The 13,994-nt window shown below is 39.7% G+C and overlaps 1 protein-coding gene across 3 annotated transcripts in view; it reads right to left on the bottom strand.

Moving 5' to 3' along the window:
- The window catches only part of PLCB4 (phospholipase C beta 4), a 417,084-nt gene that overhangs the window by 56,098 nt on the left and 346,992 nt on the right, over positions 1-13,994 (bottom strand). For all 3 annotated transcript variants that reach the window (XM_029220101.1, XM_029220098.1, XM_029220099.1), the window contains exons 20-24: positions 12,349-12,384; positions 10,157-10,298; positions 9,435-9,519; positions 8,978-9,102; positions 7,051-7,102 (exon numbers count right to left, since the gene is read on the bottom strand). In XM_029220101.1, coding sequence (XP_029075934.1) covers positions 7,051-7,102; positions 8,978-9,102; positions 9,435-9,519; positions 10,157-10,298; positions 12,349-12,384 — 440 coding nt within the window. The remainder of the gene's footprint in view (positions 1-7,050; positions 7,103-8,977; positions 9,103-9,434; positions 9,520-10,156; positions 10,299-12,348; positions 12,385-13,994) is intronic.

Here is a 13,994-nt window from a genome sequence, read left to right as displayed (position 1 = left end):
AAAATGAAATTAAGTAAACAATTCCATTTACAACAGAACCTAAAATAATAAAATACTTAGGAATATATTTAACAAAATAAGTACATATACTTGGAAAACCACAAAAAATTGTTGAAGAAAATTTTAAAAGAACTAAATAAATGGAAAGATAGCTTGTGTTCATGGATCAGAAGGCTTAATATTGTTAAGATGGTGCTAGTCCCCAAATTGATATACAGATTCAATACAATCCCTATCAAAATCCCAGCTGTCTTCTTTATAGAAATTGACAAGTTGATCCTAAAATTCAATTGGAAACTCAAGGACCAGGAATTCCCCAAACATTCTTGATAAAGAAGAACAAAGTAGGAGGTCTCATACTTCTCAATTTTAAAACTTTCTACAAATCAACAATAACCTAAGCATCTTGGTACTGGCAAAAAGATAGATATATAAATCAGTGAGATAGAATTGGGAGTCCAAAAATAAATTCATATCTATGCTCAACTGATTTTTGACAAGGATGCCAAGACTAGTCAGTGAGGGAAAGAACAGTCTTTAAACAAATGATGCTAGGACAACTGGATAGCCACATGCAAAAGAATAAAATTAGTCCCTTCTTTCACACCATAAACAAAAATTATCTCAAAATGGATGAAAGACCTAAAAGTAAAAGCTATAACTATAAAATTCTTAGAAGAAGACTTAGGGATAAATCTTTGTGACTTGGAATTTGACAATGGATTCTTAGACATAACACCAAAAGCACAAGCAATGAGCAAAAATATCAATACATAAACTTCACTTCATCATAAAGACTTTTACACTTCAAAGAACACTCTCAAGAAAGTGAAAAGACTAGTCATAGAATGAGAAAAATATTTGCAAATCATTTACCTGATAAGAGGCTTGTATCTAAAATATATGAAGAACAAATAACCCAGTTAAAAAATGGGCAAATGATTGAATAGACAGTTCTCCAAATAAGATATACAAATGTCCGGCAAGCACTTGAAAAGACGCTTAATATCATGAGTCATCAGGGAAATGCAAACCAGTACCATAATAAGATACCACTGCACACACAGTAGGTCGGCTACAATAAAAAAAAAGTCAGATAATAGTAACTACGACGAGGAGATGGAGAAATTGGAGCCTTCATACGACATTGCTGGTGGGAATGTAAAATGATGCAGCCACTTTGGAAAACAGTCTGTAGTTTCTCAAACAGTTAAACATAGAGTTACCATATGACCCAGCGATTCTCTTAGGTATACACCCAAGAGAAGTGAAAACATCTATCCATACAGAAACTTGTACATGAATGTTCATAGTGGCATTATTTGTAATAACCAAAAGATAGAAACAATCCAAACGTCCATCAAAAGATGAATGGATATACAATATGAGGTATATCCATATAATGGAAAATTATTCAGCAATAAAAAGAAATAAAGTACTGATATACACTACAACATAGGTGAACCTTGAAACCATTATGCTAAGTGAAACAAGACAGTCATAAAAGGTCACATATTATATGAATCCATTTACATGAAATGTGCAGAACAGGCAAAAATATAGTGACAGTGTGTAGATTGGTGGTTGCTTAATGCTGGGATGGGGGCAGGGGATGTTGGAAGGTGACAGCTAAAGGGTATGAGTTTTCTTTTTTGTATGACTAAAATGTTTTAAAATTGATCTCCAGCACTGTCTGCCCCTTATCCCCACTGGGTATGGTCACAGAATCACACCTTGGCTAGATTCCATAACTTTCCTGAAACTCGTGTTAAAGAACTTCATCTGTCTAAAAGAAATATTTTTTGTTAGGAATGACTATAACTATAGATAAGAAAATTCCACACCAATGTGATCAGTATACAAAGGAAAATAAAAACACTTTCCCCAAAACTCTAGGTTTGCTTTTAGATGTAAAAGAATCACAATTTGGGATCAAATCTTTCATATTCCTTAGGAGTATAACTTTTACTAGTTTCAACTCTAGATGATGTCAAATTTATTACTATCTTTAAAAATACAACCAAAAAAGGAATCCCAAGGCATAATATTTTTCCTTAAAGGAAAGTTTAAAGTCATGTTTTTTGGTTTTGACAAAGTTGCCATTCTTTGCTATCTTCAGAGTCTGAACAAAAAAGTGTTAAAAAACAAGCCCACATTCCACTTGGATATAATAATCAATAAAAAACCCGAGAACAACACTGACCTTTAAATAAAGGATATAGAGAGTTTATAGAATAGTTCAAATATTAAAGATGACATTGAACATTCACCTGTCTCCAACAGAACGCAACCCTTAATATTAATATATCAATACAAGGTCTCTGCATAGAAGATATTGTTTTCTATGTTTATAGAGCTTTGATTTGGACCTTTTTTTGTGGCAACTGTTAACCATTGGAAAATATGATGATACAGCAAAAACTCAAGACTTAGGATGGGAAGTAGATGAACGGATACAATTCTACACACACTTCTCCAAGGCAAGCCTACTAGCTTTGCCTGGCCAAGCATCAGACATCAGCTGCAAGGCGAGGTCATGGATCATGGCTCTAGCTTTCACGTGGAGGCAGCATTTGGATTCCAGTTGTGTGAAATGAGGGAATCTGCCTTCTGCGAAAGGTGGGACTCGGGGTCCATAAAGGACTGTAGTCATATGCCCAGTCCAGAATCTCCTAGGGCAGTGGCTGTAGACATTCAGGACTCCCTGTGGTGCTCCTCAGTCATTTCTGAAGGGTCAGGAGCCCCTTCTCACCAAAAATAGAGAAATGTCATATTGATGATGTTTCAGTATCAACAACATTCTTCCACATTCCCTGCTGCTCTCAGACCTGCTTAGAAGAAAACTAATCTGTGAAAGCGTGATCCAAAATAAAAAATGTCAGGAGGAAATGGCAAGAAATCCAAGTCCGATTCTCCAAAGTTGGCAGCTTGCAGTGTAATGTGTTCATTTATATACTTAAAAAATAAAAGTGACTGTGTAGAAGTGATACCGAGCAGGACCCTGTGGGGCTCCTGGACACAAAAGCCTCTCTGTGTCCCCCCATTTTTTTGTTTGTAGGAAATAGGCTTCATTCAGCCTCTACCGCCTTCCCTGAGTTCCAATGAGCAGGTTCAAACAGTTGCTAACCAGGGAAGGGAGGAAATGCGGAGACAAAGGAAGAACAGTCAAGAAACAATAGTGCAGCCTTGGGGCAAGGTCCTGGTCCTCCCTCAAGGGATACACAAAACAATACCTTTGAGCTGTTTTGCAGTTACTGAACCCCCACCAGGTGGGAGAAGTTAACTGTATGCTGCTCGCAAGTACCAGACCCCAGACCGGTTGGAACCAGGAGGTTGATGATGCTGACTCCCAATTACCTCACCACCAACCAATCAGAAGAATATCCACGAGCTGATCACACCCTCTTTGAACCATTTCTATAAAACTCCTCACTACCCCCTCTGGGTTAGGACACACAATTCTGAGGGCATTAGCCCAATGTGGCCCCCTTTGCCTGGCAAAGCAATAAAGCTACTTTTTTCTACTTCACCCAAAACTCCATCTCGAGATTTAATTTGGTGTCAGGGTACAGAGGCTGGATTTGGCTACAGAAGTCTGACAGGATCCCTGGCTTGGGGGTGACACTTAGCCAGCTTGTCTTGAACGAGTGTCAATTTGGGGCCTAAGGTGGCAGAGACTGTCACTCACAGACCTGGAGGCTGTGTAGGCCCAGGGACCCTGGGCATCGATGGGGAAGCAGGAGCTGGAGCCCTGGCTTTATGGGGGTGGGGTTTGTGCCACTGCAGGCCTAAAAGGCACAGAATGTCTCTGTACAGAAACACAGCCCTCAGACATAGCCCACAAGGATTTCTTATTTATTTTTATTTTTTTAACATCTTTATTGGATTATAATTGCTTTACAATGGTATGTTTCTGCTGTTTAACAAAGTGAATCAACTATACATAAACGTATATCCCCATATCTCTTCCCTCTTGTGTCTCCCTCCCACCCTCCTGATCCCAGCCCTCTAGGTGGTCACAAAGCACCAAGCCGATCTCCCTGTGCTATGCGGCTGCTTCCCACTAGCTATCTATTTTACATTTGGTACTGTATGTATGTCCGTGCCACTCTCTCACTTTGCCCCAGCTTACCCTTCCCCCTCCCTGTGTCCTCAAGTCCATTCTCTACATCTGCGTCTCTATTCCCATCTTGCCCCTAGGTTCTTCATAACCATTTTTTTTTTTTTAGATTCCATATATAGGTGTTAGCATACAGTATTTGTTTTTCTTTTTATGACTTACTGCACTCTGTATGACAGACTCTAGGTCCATCCACCTCATTACAAGTAACTCAATCCACAAGGATTTTTTAAAAGTCCCTGCAGGTGGGCAGGAGAATGACAAGGGTAGTGCAGTGAAATCCATCGGGTGCCTCAGATGCCCTTGCTCAGTGGCTGGCCCATCTCCACCAGCTATGACTCCTCAGGGGCACAGCACACTCGTGAGAAAGATTGCCTCTCTCTGCCCTGTTGGTGACAACCTCTTCCTCCAGGCTGGGTGTGGGGGAAAGGGAAGGGGCAGGGGGACATGAAACTGAACAATACTGTTAACATCTCTTGTAGTCAGGCTGCCCCAAGGAACAATCATATTTTTTAGTCCCCCTGATGGGACTTCAGCTTTTGGTCACATCACCTCAAACACATGAGCACAGAATTCAGGCTAATGTAGCACCATCCTTGCTCATGAACATATTTTAAAATACACAATGGTGTGGAAGGTGAGACACTGAGCATGTGAACTGTGGCAAATCGGAAACTCCTGAAAAGAAACATAGTGAAGGCGTAGAACTCCTGTTGGTGTAACAGAGCAGGACCCTATGAGGTCTTCCTGGGACAGACTTCTCCGCTACATCCTCTGCCTTAGCTCCTCTCTGAAGTACCTAGATAACAGTATCTGATGCCTATTTCCTGAGTTTTTCAGATGCTAAAACCACCACCAAATGGAGGAAATTAATTACTTGCACGTGGCCCCAAGACCTACTGGAGCCTAAGGATTGATAATGTGAACCCCTGTGACACTGCCCTGTTACCTCACCATCAACCAATCAGAGAACTGTGCACAAGCCCATTTGTGTGTGCCCTGTGACACCCTCCCCCCGCCCATCATCTGGCCTTTAAAAACGCTTTGCTGAAACCCTTCAGGGAGTTCAGGAGTTTTAGAGCACTAGCCACCCGTTCTCCCTGTATAGGGCCTTACAATAAATGCTGCACTTTCCTTCACCACAACGTGGTGTCAGTAGACTGACTTTACTGCATGTGCACGAGCAGACCCAAGTTTGGCTCAGTAACAGTGGGACCCCTTTTACGTGGAACCAACTCCCCTCCCCGTGTCAGGGCAGGATTAGCCATCAAACGGCTGAGGTGAAAGGAAAAGCTCCTTTGGCATCCGTGAGCCACAGGAAGGTTCAGGGAGTGAGCACAGCCAGGTGTGAACCATGAGGGTTGTCTCTTGGGCTCCTTACAGGCCTGTTGTGAGCAGACTGCTCATTTAATCTTGTGTGATTCCTGCCTGTGATCGGTCATATGGGCTTAAGCTTTTTTGCAACCTCACTTTTTCACAGAAATCTGCAGTTCATGAAGTAATTCAAATAGACTCAGTCCAAACCCTCTGAGCTGTCACAGCAAACCCAGGGTGGCAGGTGTTACCGACTTCATTTTATCAGCAGGAAATTGAGGTTTAGGGTCTAACACACCTGCCCAGGGCAACAACAGCATGTGGCGCACCCAGGGCTCAAACCCGGGTCAGGCTGGAGCTGAGGGCTTTTATCCCCTGTGCCACAGCTGCCCCTGGGGTCTCATTGCCTAAGCCTCCACTGGGGGTCCACCCATCAATTTACCTACACAATCTCCTGGTTCTGAATGCTTTGCGCTAAATAACAAAGTAGCTTAAAAAATAAAATCTCTGAAATGTGTGTTTAGCTGTTTTCTTCTGACCCATAATTTTATTTTTCCCCCTGTTTTATTGAGATATAATTGAAATATAACACTGTATTAGTTTAAGGTATACAGTTTTTATTTCTTTCAAAATACACAGTAGAGGCAAATATCCTGTAAGCTGCTATATCCTGATTTGGGTAGCAGGGTTGTCACCCGTGGGTGTAGGTGAACTGGCAGGCAGGAAGAGGTGGGAGTGGGCATTTTGAAACCATACGTGCTGAAAATTTTATCTTGACTGTTTTTAGTAATGGAAATTAAATATCCAACCAGGGAGGCCACGAACATCCTGACAGTAGCATGGTGGGATGAGACAGTACTCTATTGAATTAGTCTAGAGGTCTCTGGGCAGTGGTTTGTGATTATTTACCTGCAGTGCTGCTTGGGGACATTTGCATGGAGAAAAAAAATGGTCACACAGTTTTTTTTCATATGTGTAGAATGTTAACTTCATATTTTCATTTAAACTTTCAGTGTTTCAATGAAATGAACATTTCCTATTTCACTACTCGGTTTGCAGATTTTAGGGAGCTCTATTTAAGTAACTGAAACAACATTTATAGTGTTATTTTTTGGTAACTGCTATTTACAAGACATACAAAACATGTCTATCAAAGGAGGACAAAGCCTTCTTCCTAGCTGAAATAAATTCCACTTGACACCTAGGACTTCATTATATATTAAATCAACTTCATTCCTCTCTAGGTCGTATGTAAAATACACATATTTAATGTCTTTGTCTACTGCTGATGTCCAAATGAGCACATTCATTATCTGTCCTAGCTATAAAAACCTCCGCTACTGAATTTAAAGTGAGAGCACTAAAATCTAGAGTGTGTATAATAAACTGCTTAACTAGTCGTTATTTATTTTTTTTTAAATCTGCTTAGTTAAACAGGGGTCCCGTGAAGAATGTACGTTGCAGATGTAATTTACCTGGGGATTTCATTTGTTTCTATCCCATCCCTCAAACCCAGCTTAAATTCAGCAGCTCCTAATTAAAAATGACACGGTTTCATTACAGCTGTAGTATGGAGTGTGGAACACAGTGACTACAGTTTAAATCACATTACTTACCCGCACGATCCATTATACTCAAATTTTCCCTGATTCAATTGCATCGCTAAATCTGTTAAGAGACAAAAATAATTTAGCATCTCGTCTCCTCGGACAAAGAAGATCTTGATGGCGTGATTTCAAACAACGGAAATCAGATACTGACCCCTGGCTGAAAGGTCTTTTTTTAACACCACAAGGTTAAAGGGTCTGTTTAAGGCATACAACTCTCTCTTCCATGTTGAAATGACCTTGTGTTTAAACTAAACAAAAAAATCTGTGTTCATAGAGATCATGTTGGCAATGCTTTAAAATTTGGATTCAATATATGTTTCATATGATTGTTGAGTTAGTGTTGAGAGTACAGATGTCCAAGCTGATATATAGTTAGAGGAGATGTGCCTTACCATCCCAGAGGAAGGGTACACCGGACATACCCAGTAGGGTCATGTGAATACAAAACTCAATTAAAATAAAAAATAAACTAGGTAAGTATGTAAAAATTGACTTAAGGTGACTTCAGGAGAATTCTTCTAGTGGGGTCTAGTGGCAGGGCATGGCTTATGGTTTTTCTCTTGCAGGCAAACGCAATGTTCTTTCTTTTCATCAGCAAAAGAAATGGGCAGCTGATGGATTTTTTTTTTTTCTTCTCAAAGTGCTGTGATTAAACCTAATGTTATAGAATACAAGATAAGCTGACCTAGATCATAAGCTGCCTTTGGATCATTTAATCCTTATAACAGAGTCACTGACAATAAATAATAAAACTTGACCTCTTTTTAAGTAAGTAAAATCAGCAGTGCCTTTTAATCGTACTTTGCCTCTGTTAGAAACACTCCAGGGCTGTGCTGGTACCTGGTCACAGTTTAGCAGAGTGAGCACTGATAGGGATGCTGAGCAGAAATCTGAACCCCGTTCCTGATCACTGAGGCAGCATCACCAAGGGGTGGTAAACACAGTCAGGTCGCATTCATGCCAAGGGAATGCAAGTCATAGGACCTTTCGATCAGTACAGATCGTAGGGAGCAAGGTGGATTGAGATTCACAAAATATGGTGGATGGACTTGAAAAGAAAATGCCCCCCAAATGGGGAAACATGGGAGGTACCGTCATAGAGCAAAGAACAGAACAAGGAAGGTGTTTTGGTTTTTTTCTTAACCAATATTAAGGACCATGCTGTGGCATTAACCACAGAAAGTGAATAGGTTTTGTGGCATATTTCTCACCTGTTTTAGGTGAGTAACTAGAGCCTATTATTTTTCTATTTTTAATTGCAATCCTAGGCCCTTAAGCAAACTTTGAAAACTTGACAAATTTTGTTTATGCATTCACAAAAATTGACTGCTCTCCTTGCAGGGAAAAAAAAAAAAAAAGATTATATACTGGAAACTTGCCTCAGAATACACTTTGGAGGAACAAGTTATATATTAGTACCTCTAAGGGTACAGAACTCCTTAAACACCATTTTAGCAGAATCTACTCTATAATATTCTGCACTCTTACGGTGAGATGCCACTATTTTGCTGATCTCCTGCTGAATGTTAACAGTGGGAAGGGTACTTTCCCAAGGAGAAATGAGTCATAGTGACTATACAAAGATGCTCAAATACTTCTCACTTCATTCTGCCTCTGGACGAGAAGGTAAGTTTGATCCAAAAAGAAGCAAAATTAGACGTATTTTGGCAAAGGGGACAATGTTTAGCAGATTAGTCATGGCATTTCCAAAAGGATATTCAATTGAAATCAAAATCTATTATCTTCTACCATTGTCTTATTGCTCTAGTTTGCATTTTTAATTTCTCACCATTCTATAAATCCAACAACACATTGTGTTGCCATATGTCTGCTTCCATGAAAAAAATGCCCACAACCAACTGATGGCAACTGTTGGCACCGTCCTGTCAAAGCGTTCTCGTGGAATTCGAGGTCACTGGACATCAGTTCCTACCTGGGGTTTGATAGTTCAGCGAAACCATCTGGCAGCCAGCGTTCCAGAAAATCTGAGGCATGTAATTACTGGAATCGACTCGGCCTCCCTTGGGGTAAATGCGACTCATTTGCCGTTTGTTATAACTGTGTAACATATTAAGGAAAATGGCAAAAAGAGTATTCCGGCAGTGACAAAGAGCTAAAATGAAGATCTAGACCAAAAATGACACACATATGACAACAGAGAACAAATTTCACATGTATAAAGGATGCTTAAGAGAAAAACCACAGTTCACCGTGTGGATTATAAAAACAATCCACATTTGGGCAGGTTTTCCCAGCTGCTGTGGTCTTTCACATACATTATTTTATTAGTTCTACAACCACAATAATATATTAGCCATTTTTCTATTTTAGAGATTCCTGCCAAACCCAAAGTTCACCAACCACTTATTCCACTTAATACATAAGGATACTTCACAAATTCAATCGCATGTGTCTTCAAGTAGCCTAGACCAACTGACTCATTAAAAGAAGACATGTTATAATGAATATTGCGTTCTGTAAAGGAAAGCAAAGATGCACTTAGAAACCCTGCCATCAAACCCTCACAGAAAGACAAGCGATAAATATAATTACACCCTGAATCATGAGGCCTTGGAGGCAGATGTCTCCTTACTATATCAGTAGCTCCTAATTTCATTAACATCCTGTGGCTGGAGATGGCTGACTTAAGAAAAGTGTGATGAATTAAGTTTGGTGTCATTAAACCAATTATGTGTATACCAATTGCCATTCATAGCCACCCCTGAAATATGTATTTCCAATGAGGATGATAGCTTCTCCAGTCCAGAAATAATTATGAAAAGTCTGAAAATACTTGATACGTTTTTGGAGACCAGCTTTCGACAGAAAGCAGTCTTATAAAAAAGTATATCTAATGCAAGAGGCTAACCTCTTGGATTGCTACCAAATCCATAGTCTGTCAGAGCCGCCTTGTGGACGATGTCGGGAACGACAACACAAGGCCCCCACATGCCAAGGACATGTCACTACGTGGTCTACGCAATGAAAATAAGGTGAGATGGAACAGTCCACGTGCCCAGAAAAGAAAATGGCAGCAAGTCAGATCACAGCTCACAGCATAACGTAAGAAAAGCAGACAAAAATGGCAATAGCATTTAACCTTTGGTGTTACCTTCAGCCACATGGAAACCTTGAAACTTTACGGGCTGTGCATAGTTGATCATTGTGGACAAATATGGATGGATATTAGTGGTGGCGCCTACATATTTATAAGATGCCATCCATGCCTGCTCATCTTCTATAGTTACCAGGCCCTACGAGCACAACAAAGGGAACATGCACGTCAGTGACTTCAGCAGGACTCTCAGATTTACGCTTCAGACTGCCTCACTAGCGATAATTTGCACACACACAGATCGAAAGATAAAGACTCCTTTCTTCTCAGTTATCCTAACTAAAGGATAACTTTAAAAGTGAATGTCCACTGTAGCTCCAAATAATGCAAATGGAGATAATAGTAAAATATGAAGTTTACCTTACATTTGGGGGACATTTTTTAGATTTTCAAAGGGCTTTATTCTGGAAACTATACTGAAGTTCAGAGCAATGCTATGAAATATGTATAGCAGGTATTATCATTCATGATTTCACAAATTGTGGCATAATGTCAAAAACGGTGGTCCTTCAATTTTAGTGTAAATCTAGGCTTGTTAAATCACAGATTCCGGGGACCCACTCTCAGAGTTTCTGATAAAGTGAGTCTGGGGTGAGGCCCAATAATTGGCATTTCTAACTAGTTCTCAAGTGCTAATGATATGGGTGGTCTGGGGAACCACACTTTGTTTAACACTGCTTTGGAAACCAAGCCACATACATAAATGGTTTACGGTATTAAAAAAAATGCTTATTCTTAAACTAATGTGAGAACCCACTATACAGGACCTATTACTGCATTGTTTTGCATAGAGGCAAAGAGAAACAACTTATTGTAGTTCGTTTTGTAGTAAATCAGAACAAAAGCAACAAAATCAACAACAAAAATAACGCCTTCAAAAGCGATCTACATTTAGTTGAGATTGATACTGAGGAATGAACTGCTGACTCACATGAATCAATTCATTGGTTAAAAAAATAGGCCATTTGTTTATCTGATAACTTAACATTCTAGATCATCAAACTGATTGCACCAGTAAAAGTCTGAGATAAATAATCAAAGAATGTAACTTGGGATTTTTTAAAAATAAATTTTTCATATGTCCTGACTCCCCAAATAAGGGCAGAGGCATGTCTAATTCCTTTCTTGTGTGTTTAATGATAAGTAACACCGTACCATAAGCTAGGTACTGGCCTGAGTCCGTGCATGACAAGCTCGTTACTGTCAGTCATCATGTGTAGCAAGGATTAGAGTCTGACCCACTGACCACATGAGAAGACTGAGTCCTTAAAGATTAAAATAACTTGGTCACAGCTACTTAGCTAATAAATATCAGTGATCACAGGTCAACCTGTCCTTTGTTGACCCCAATACCTTACGAATTTCTAGTAGGAGAGAATTTCACAAATATCTTGGGCGAAGACCGGGATCAGACTTAATCAGAATTATTCCAAACAATATTTAGACAGTAAGAAGATAGGGTTTTACTCCAAATAAGATAAGATCCCATACACAACAAGATAGTATTTTCTGAAGCTCTGAAGTGTGGGAATCAAATGACAAGGTAAATTTTTGCATCTCACTACTATAATAAACCACATACATTTACTAAAAAAGACCACTTTGATATCATGAGCCGTGAAGAGGATAAAAGAAACTAAAAATGTAACTTTACTTTCCTTACAATAAAATCAACACCGAATAATGTTAGATAAAACTCCTAGAATGTGTACAATGTGAACTGACAATTTTTCAGAATGTCAATATAGTCAGAACAAGATCCCCTTCCCATTTTACTATAATATGAATTTGTTGACCTATATAGGTCATTTTTATTTTAAAATTCAGTGTGTTGATGATTATGTACTCTTATTCTAGGAATGAAATCTCAAATTCCAACTACGAAATTGCCTAATTGCACTAAACACTTATTTTTAGGAAAATCATCTTGTCTGCGCTCTGTTTTGTGATTTTATCAGGATATAATCATTTCATCACTGTGATCAATTCTTTCTTTTGAAGACTCATATGTAGATGCATTGAGCATGTAAATATTATACCTATAATACCTATAAACATTCTGATATTTCATGGGGCAGTGGGTGGGGGAAGATAGAGTAACAACACTTAGTACAAAATGCTCAATATTAGAGGCCCACGTACTGTGTCTTATAATGAAAACAAAATGTACAATGAAATTATTTTGTTACCTTTTTGTTGTTTTCATGTTCAAGGTCATCTGAAGCCTAAATTAGAGAAAGATAAAAATAATTTACCTCTCCAAAGGGCAAAATTCCAAAGTTACTAGCCATACGTATGTAGATATTTAAATAAATTCATGTACACTTGTTATTCTATTTATTTGTTAAGATGGGAAATTACTGGTAACATAAAGGCATACATAAAGTGAGAACTGAGAAGATATCATGGCATAGCTCTCTTTCACATCATAAAAGCTCATCTTAATGCTTATCTCCCTTCTTTGTTGATAGTCTTTGCCTATTTTGATGCTTCCTTATGGTAATTTAGTACATGATTTAGTGATGGGGCTTGGGAAATAATCGATGTGGCCACCTCCTCTGGTATGTAAAGGGTCACTCTTCAGCTACTCAACACTCATGTCTTGTGTTGATAAAGGCAGCATAAAGGTAAGCACTGAGTCTTAGTAGGCATCTATTAGTCTGAAAGTAGCTGCGATTCTCTATATTGGAGAAGGTAGGGGTAATGGCAGTATTCCCTTGGCTTTGTTCGGCAGACAAATTTGCTTCCATTTTCTTAGCACCCAAGGCATACACCTACCCGCATCTTCATCCTCTGTCTTAATGATCAAGTATCGCTGCTCCCATCAAAGACCACACCCTCACATCACCATAATCCCACCCACGTCCAGGAATTCATTTATCACTCCAGATTCATTCATCCTAAAAATAATACTCCCTGGACTCCTCGGGTTCCCTTTAGCCACCAGCTCCCCTTTATAGCAAAACTGCCCAAAAGTGTAGTGTCTCCTCACTCACATCTATCTGCTACAGGGGTCCCAACCTCCGCACTGAGACTCCTTTTTTCAAGGTCGCCAATGACTCCTAGGCCAATGACTCTTGCATCTTCTTACTCAATCACTCGGTAGTATTAAAAAAATCAACCACTTTGCCAGGGGATAGCAGGTGGGGGAAATGAGATGTTGATCAAAGGGTACAAACTTCCAGTTATAAAAGGAATAAGTTCCGGGGCTCTCACGTACAGCATGGTGACTACAGTTAGGAAGACTGTATTGTATACTCAAAAGGTGCTAAGAGAGCAGATCTCAAATGTTCTCAGTGTGTGCACACACACACACACACACACACACATCACTACCCCCCACACAAAGGTAATTATGTGAGGCTATACTGCCCCGTTTCTTTAAACTTTTTCAGTAGCTTCACATTTCACTTAAATTAACATTTGAGTTTCTCACCATGCCCCCCGTCACATCCTTCATCCTCCAATTCCCACCTGCCTGTCTAATCTCATCTTGTTTCACTCGACCTCTCACTCAACCCACTCTGTTCACCCTGCCTTTGTTGTTGCTACTGCTGTGGTCCCTCTCTGGGCAAAGCAACACCTCTATTCCTGTGCATGGCCAGTTCCTCTTTATCCTTTGGGTTCTCATTTCCTTGTTTTATTCTCTCCGCCTCTTTTTTTCCATCTGAGTACTCACTCTTAATTTTGTAATAGCACCTATCACAAATTGTAATCATACAAATGACTGTTTACTTGTTTGTTGTCTGTTTCCCACCCCCTTCCAATAAACTCCCATCAGCCTATCAGCTCCATGAGGGCAGGAGCCAAGTGTGTTTTGACCCTTCTGGGTTGT

The sequence above is a fragment of the Monodon monoceros genome, unplaced genomic scaffold (assembly GCF_005190385.1).
Source record: "Monodon monoceros isolate NGI ecotype Baffin Bay Population unplaced genomic scaffold, NGI_Narwhal_1 Super_Scaffold_13, whole genome shotgun sequence".
Taxonomy (NCBI): domain Eukaryota; kingdom Metazoa; phylum Chordata; class Mammalia; order Artiodactyla; family Monodontidae; genus Monodon; species Monodon monoceros.
The sequence above is the reverse complement of the archived record's forward strand: the minus strand, read 5'-3'. Positions and strand labels throughout refer to the sequence as shown.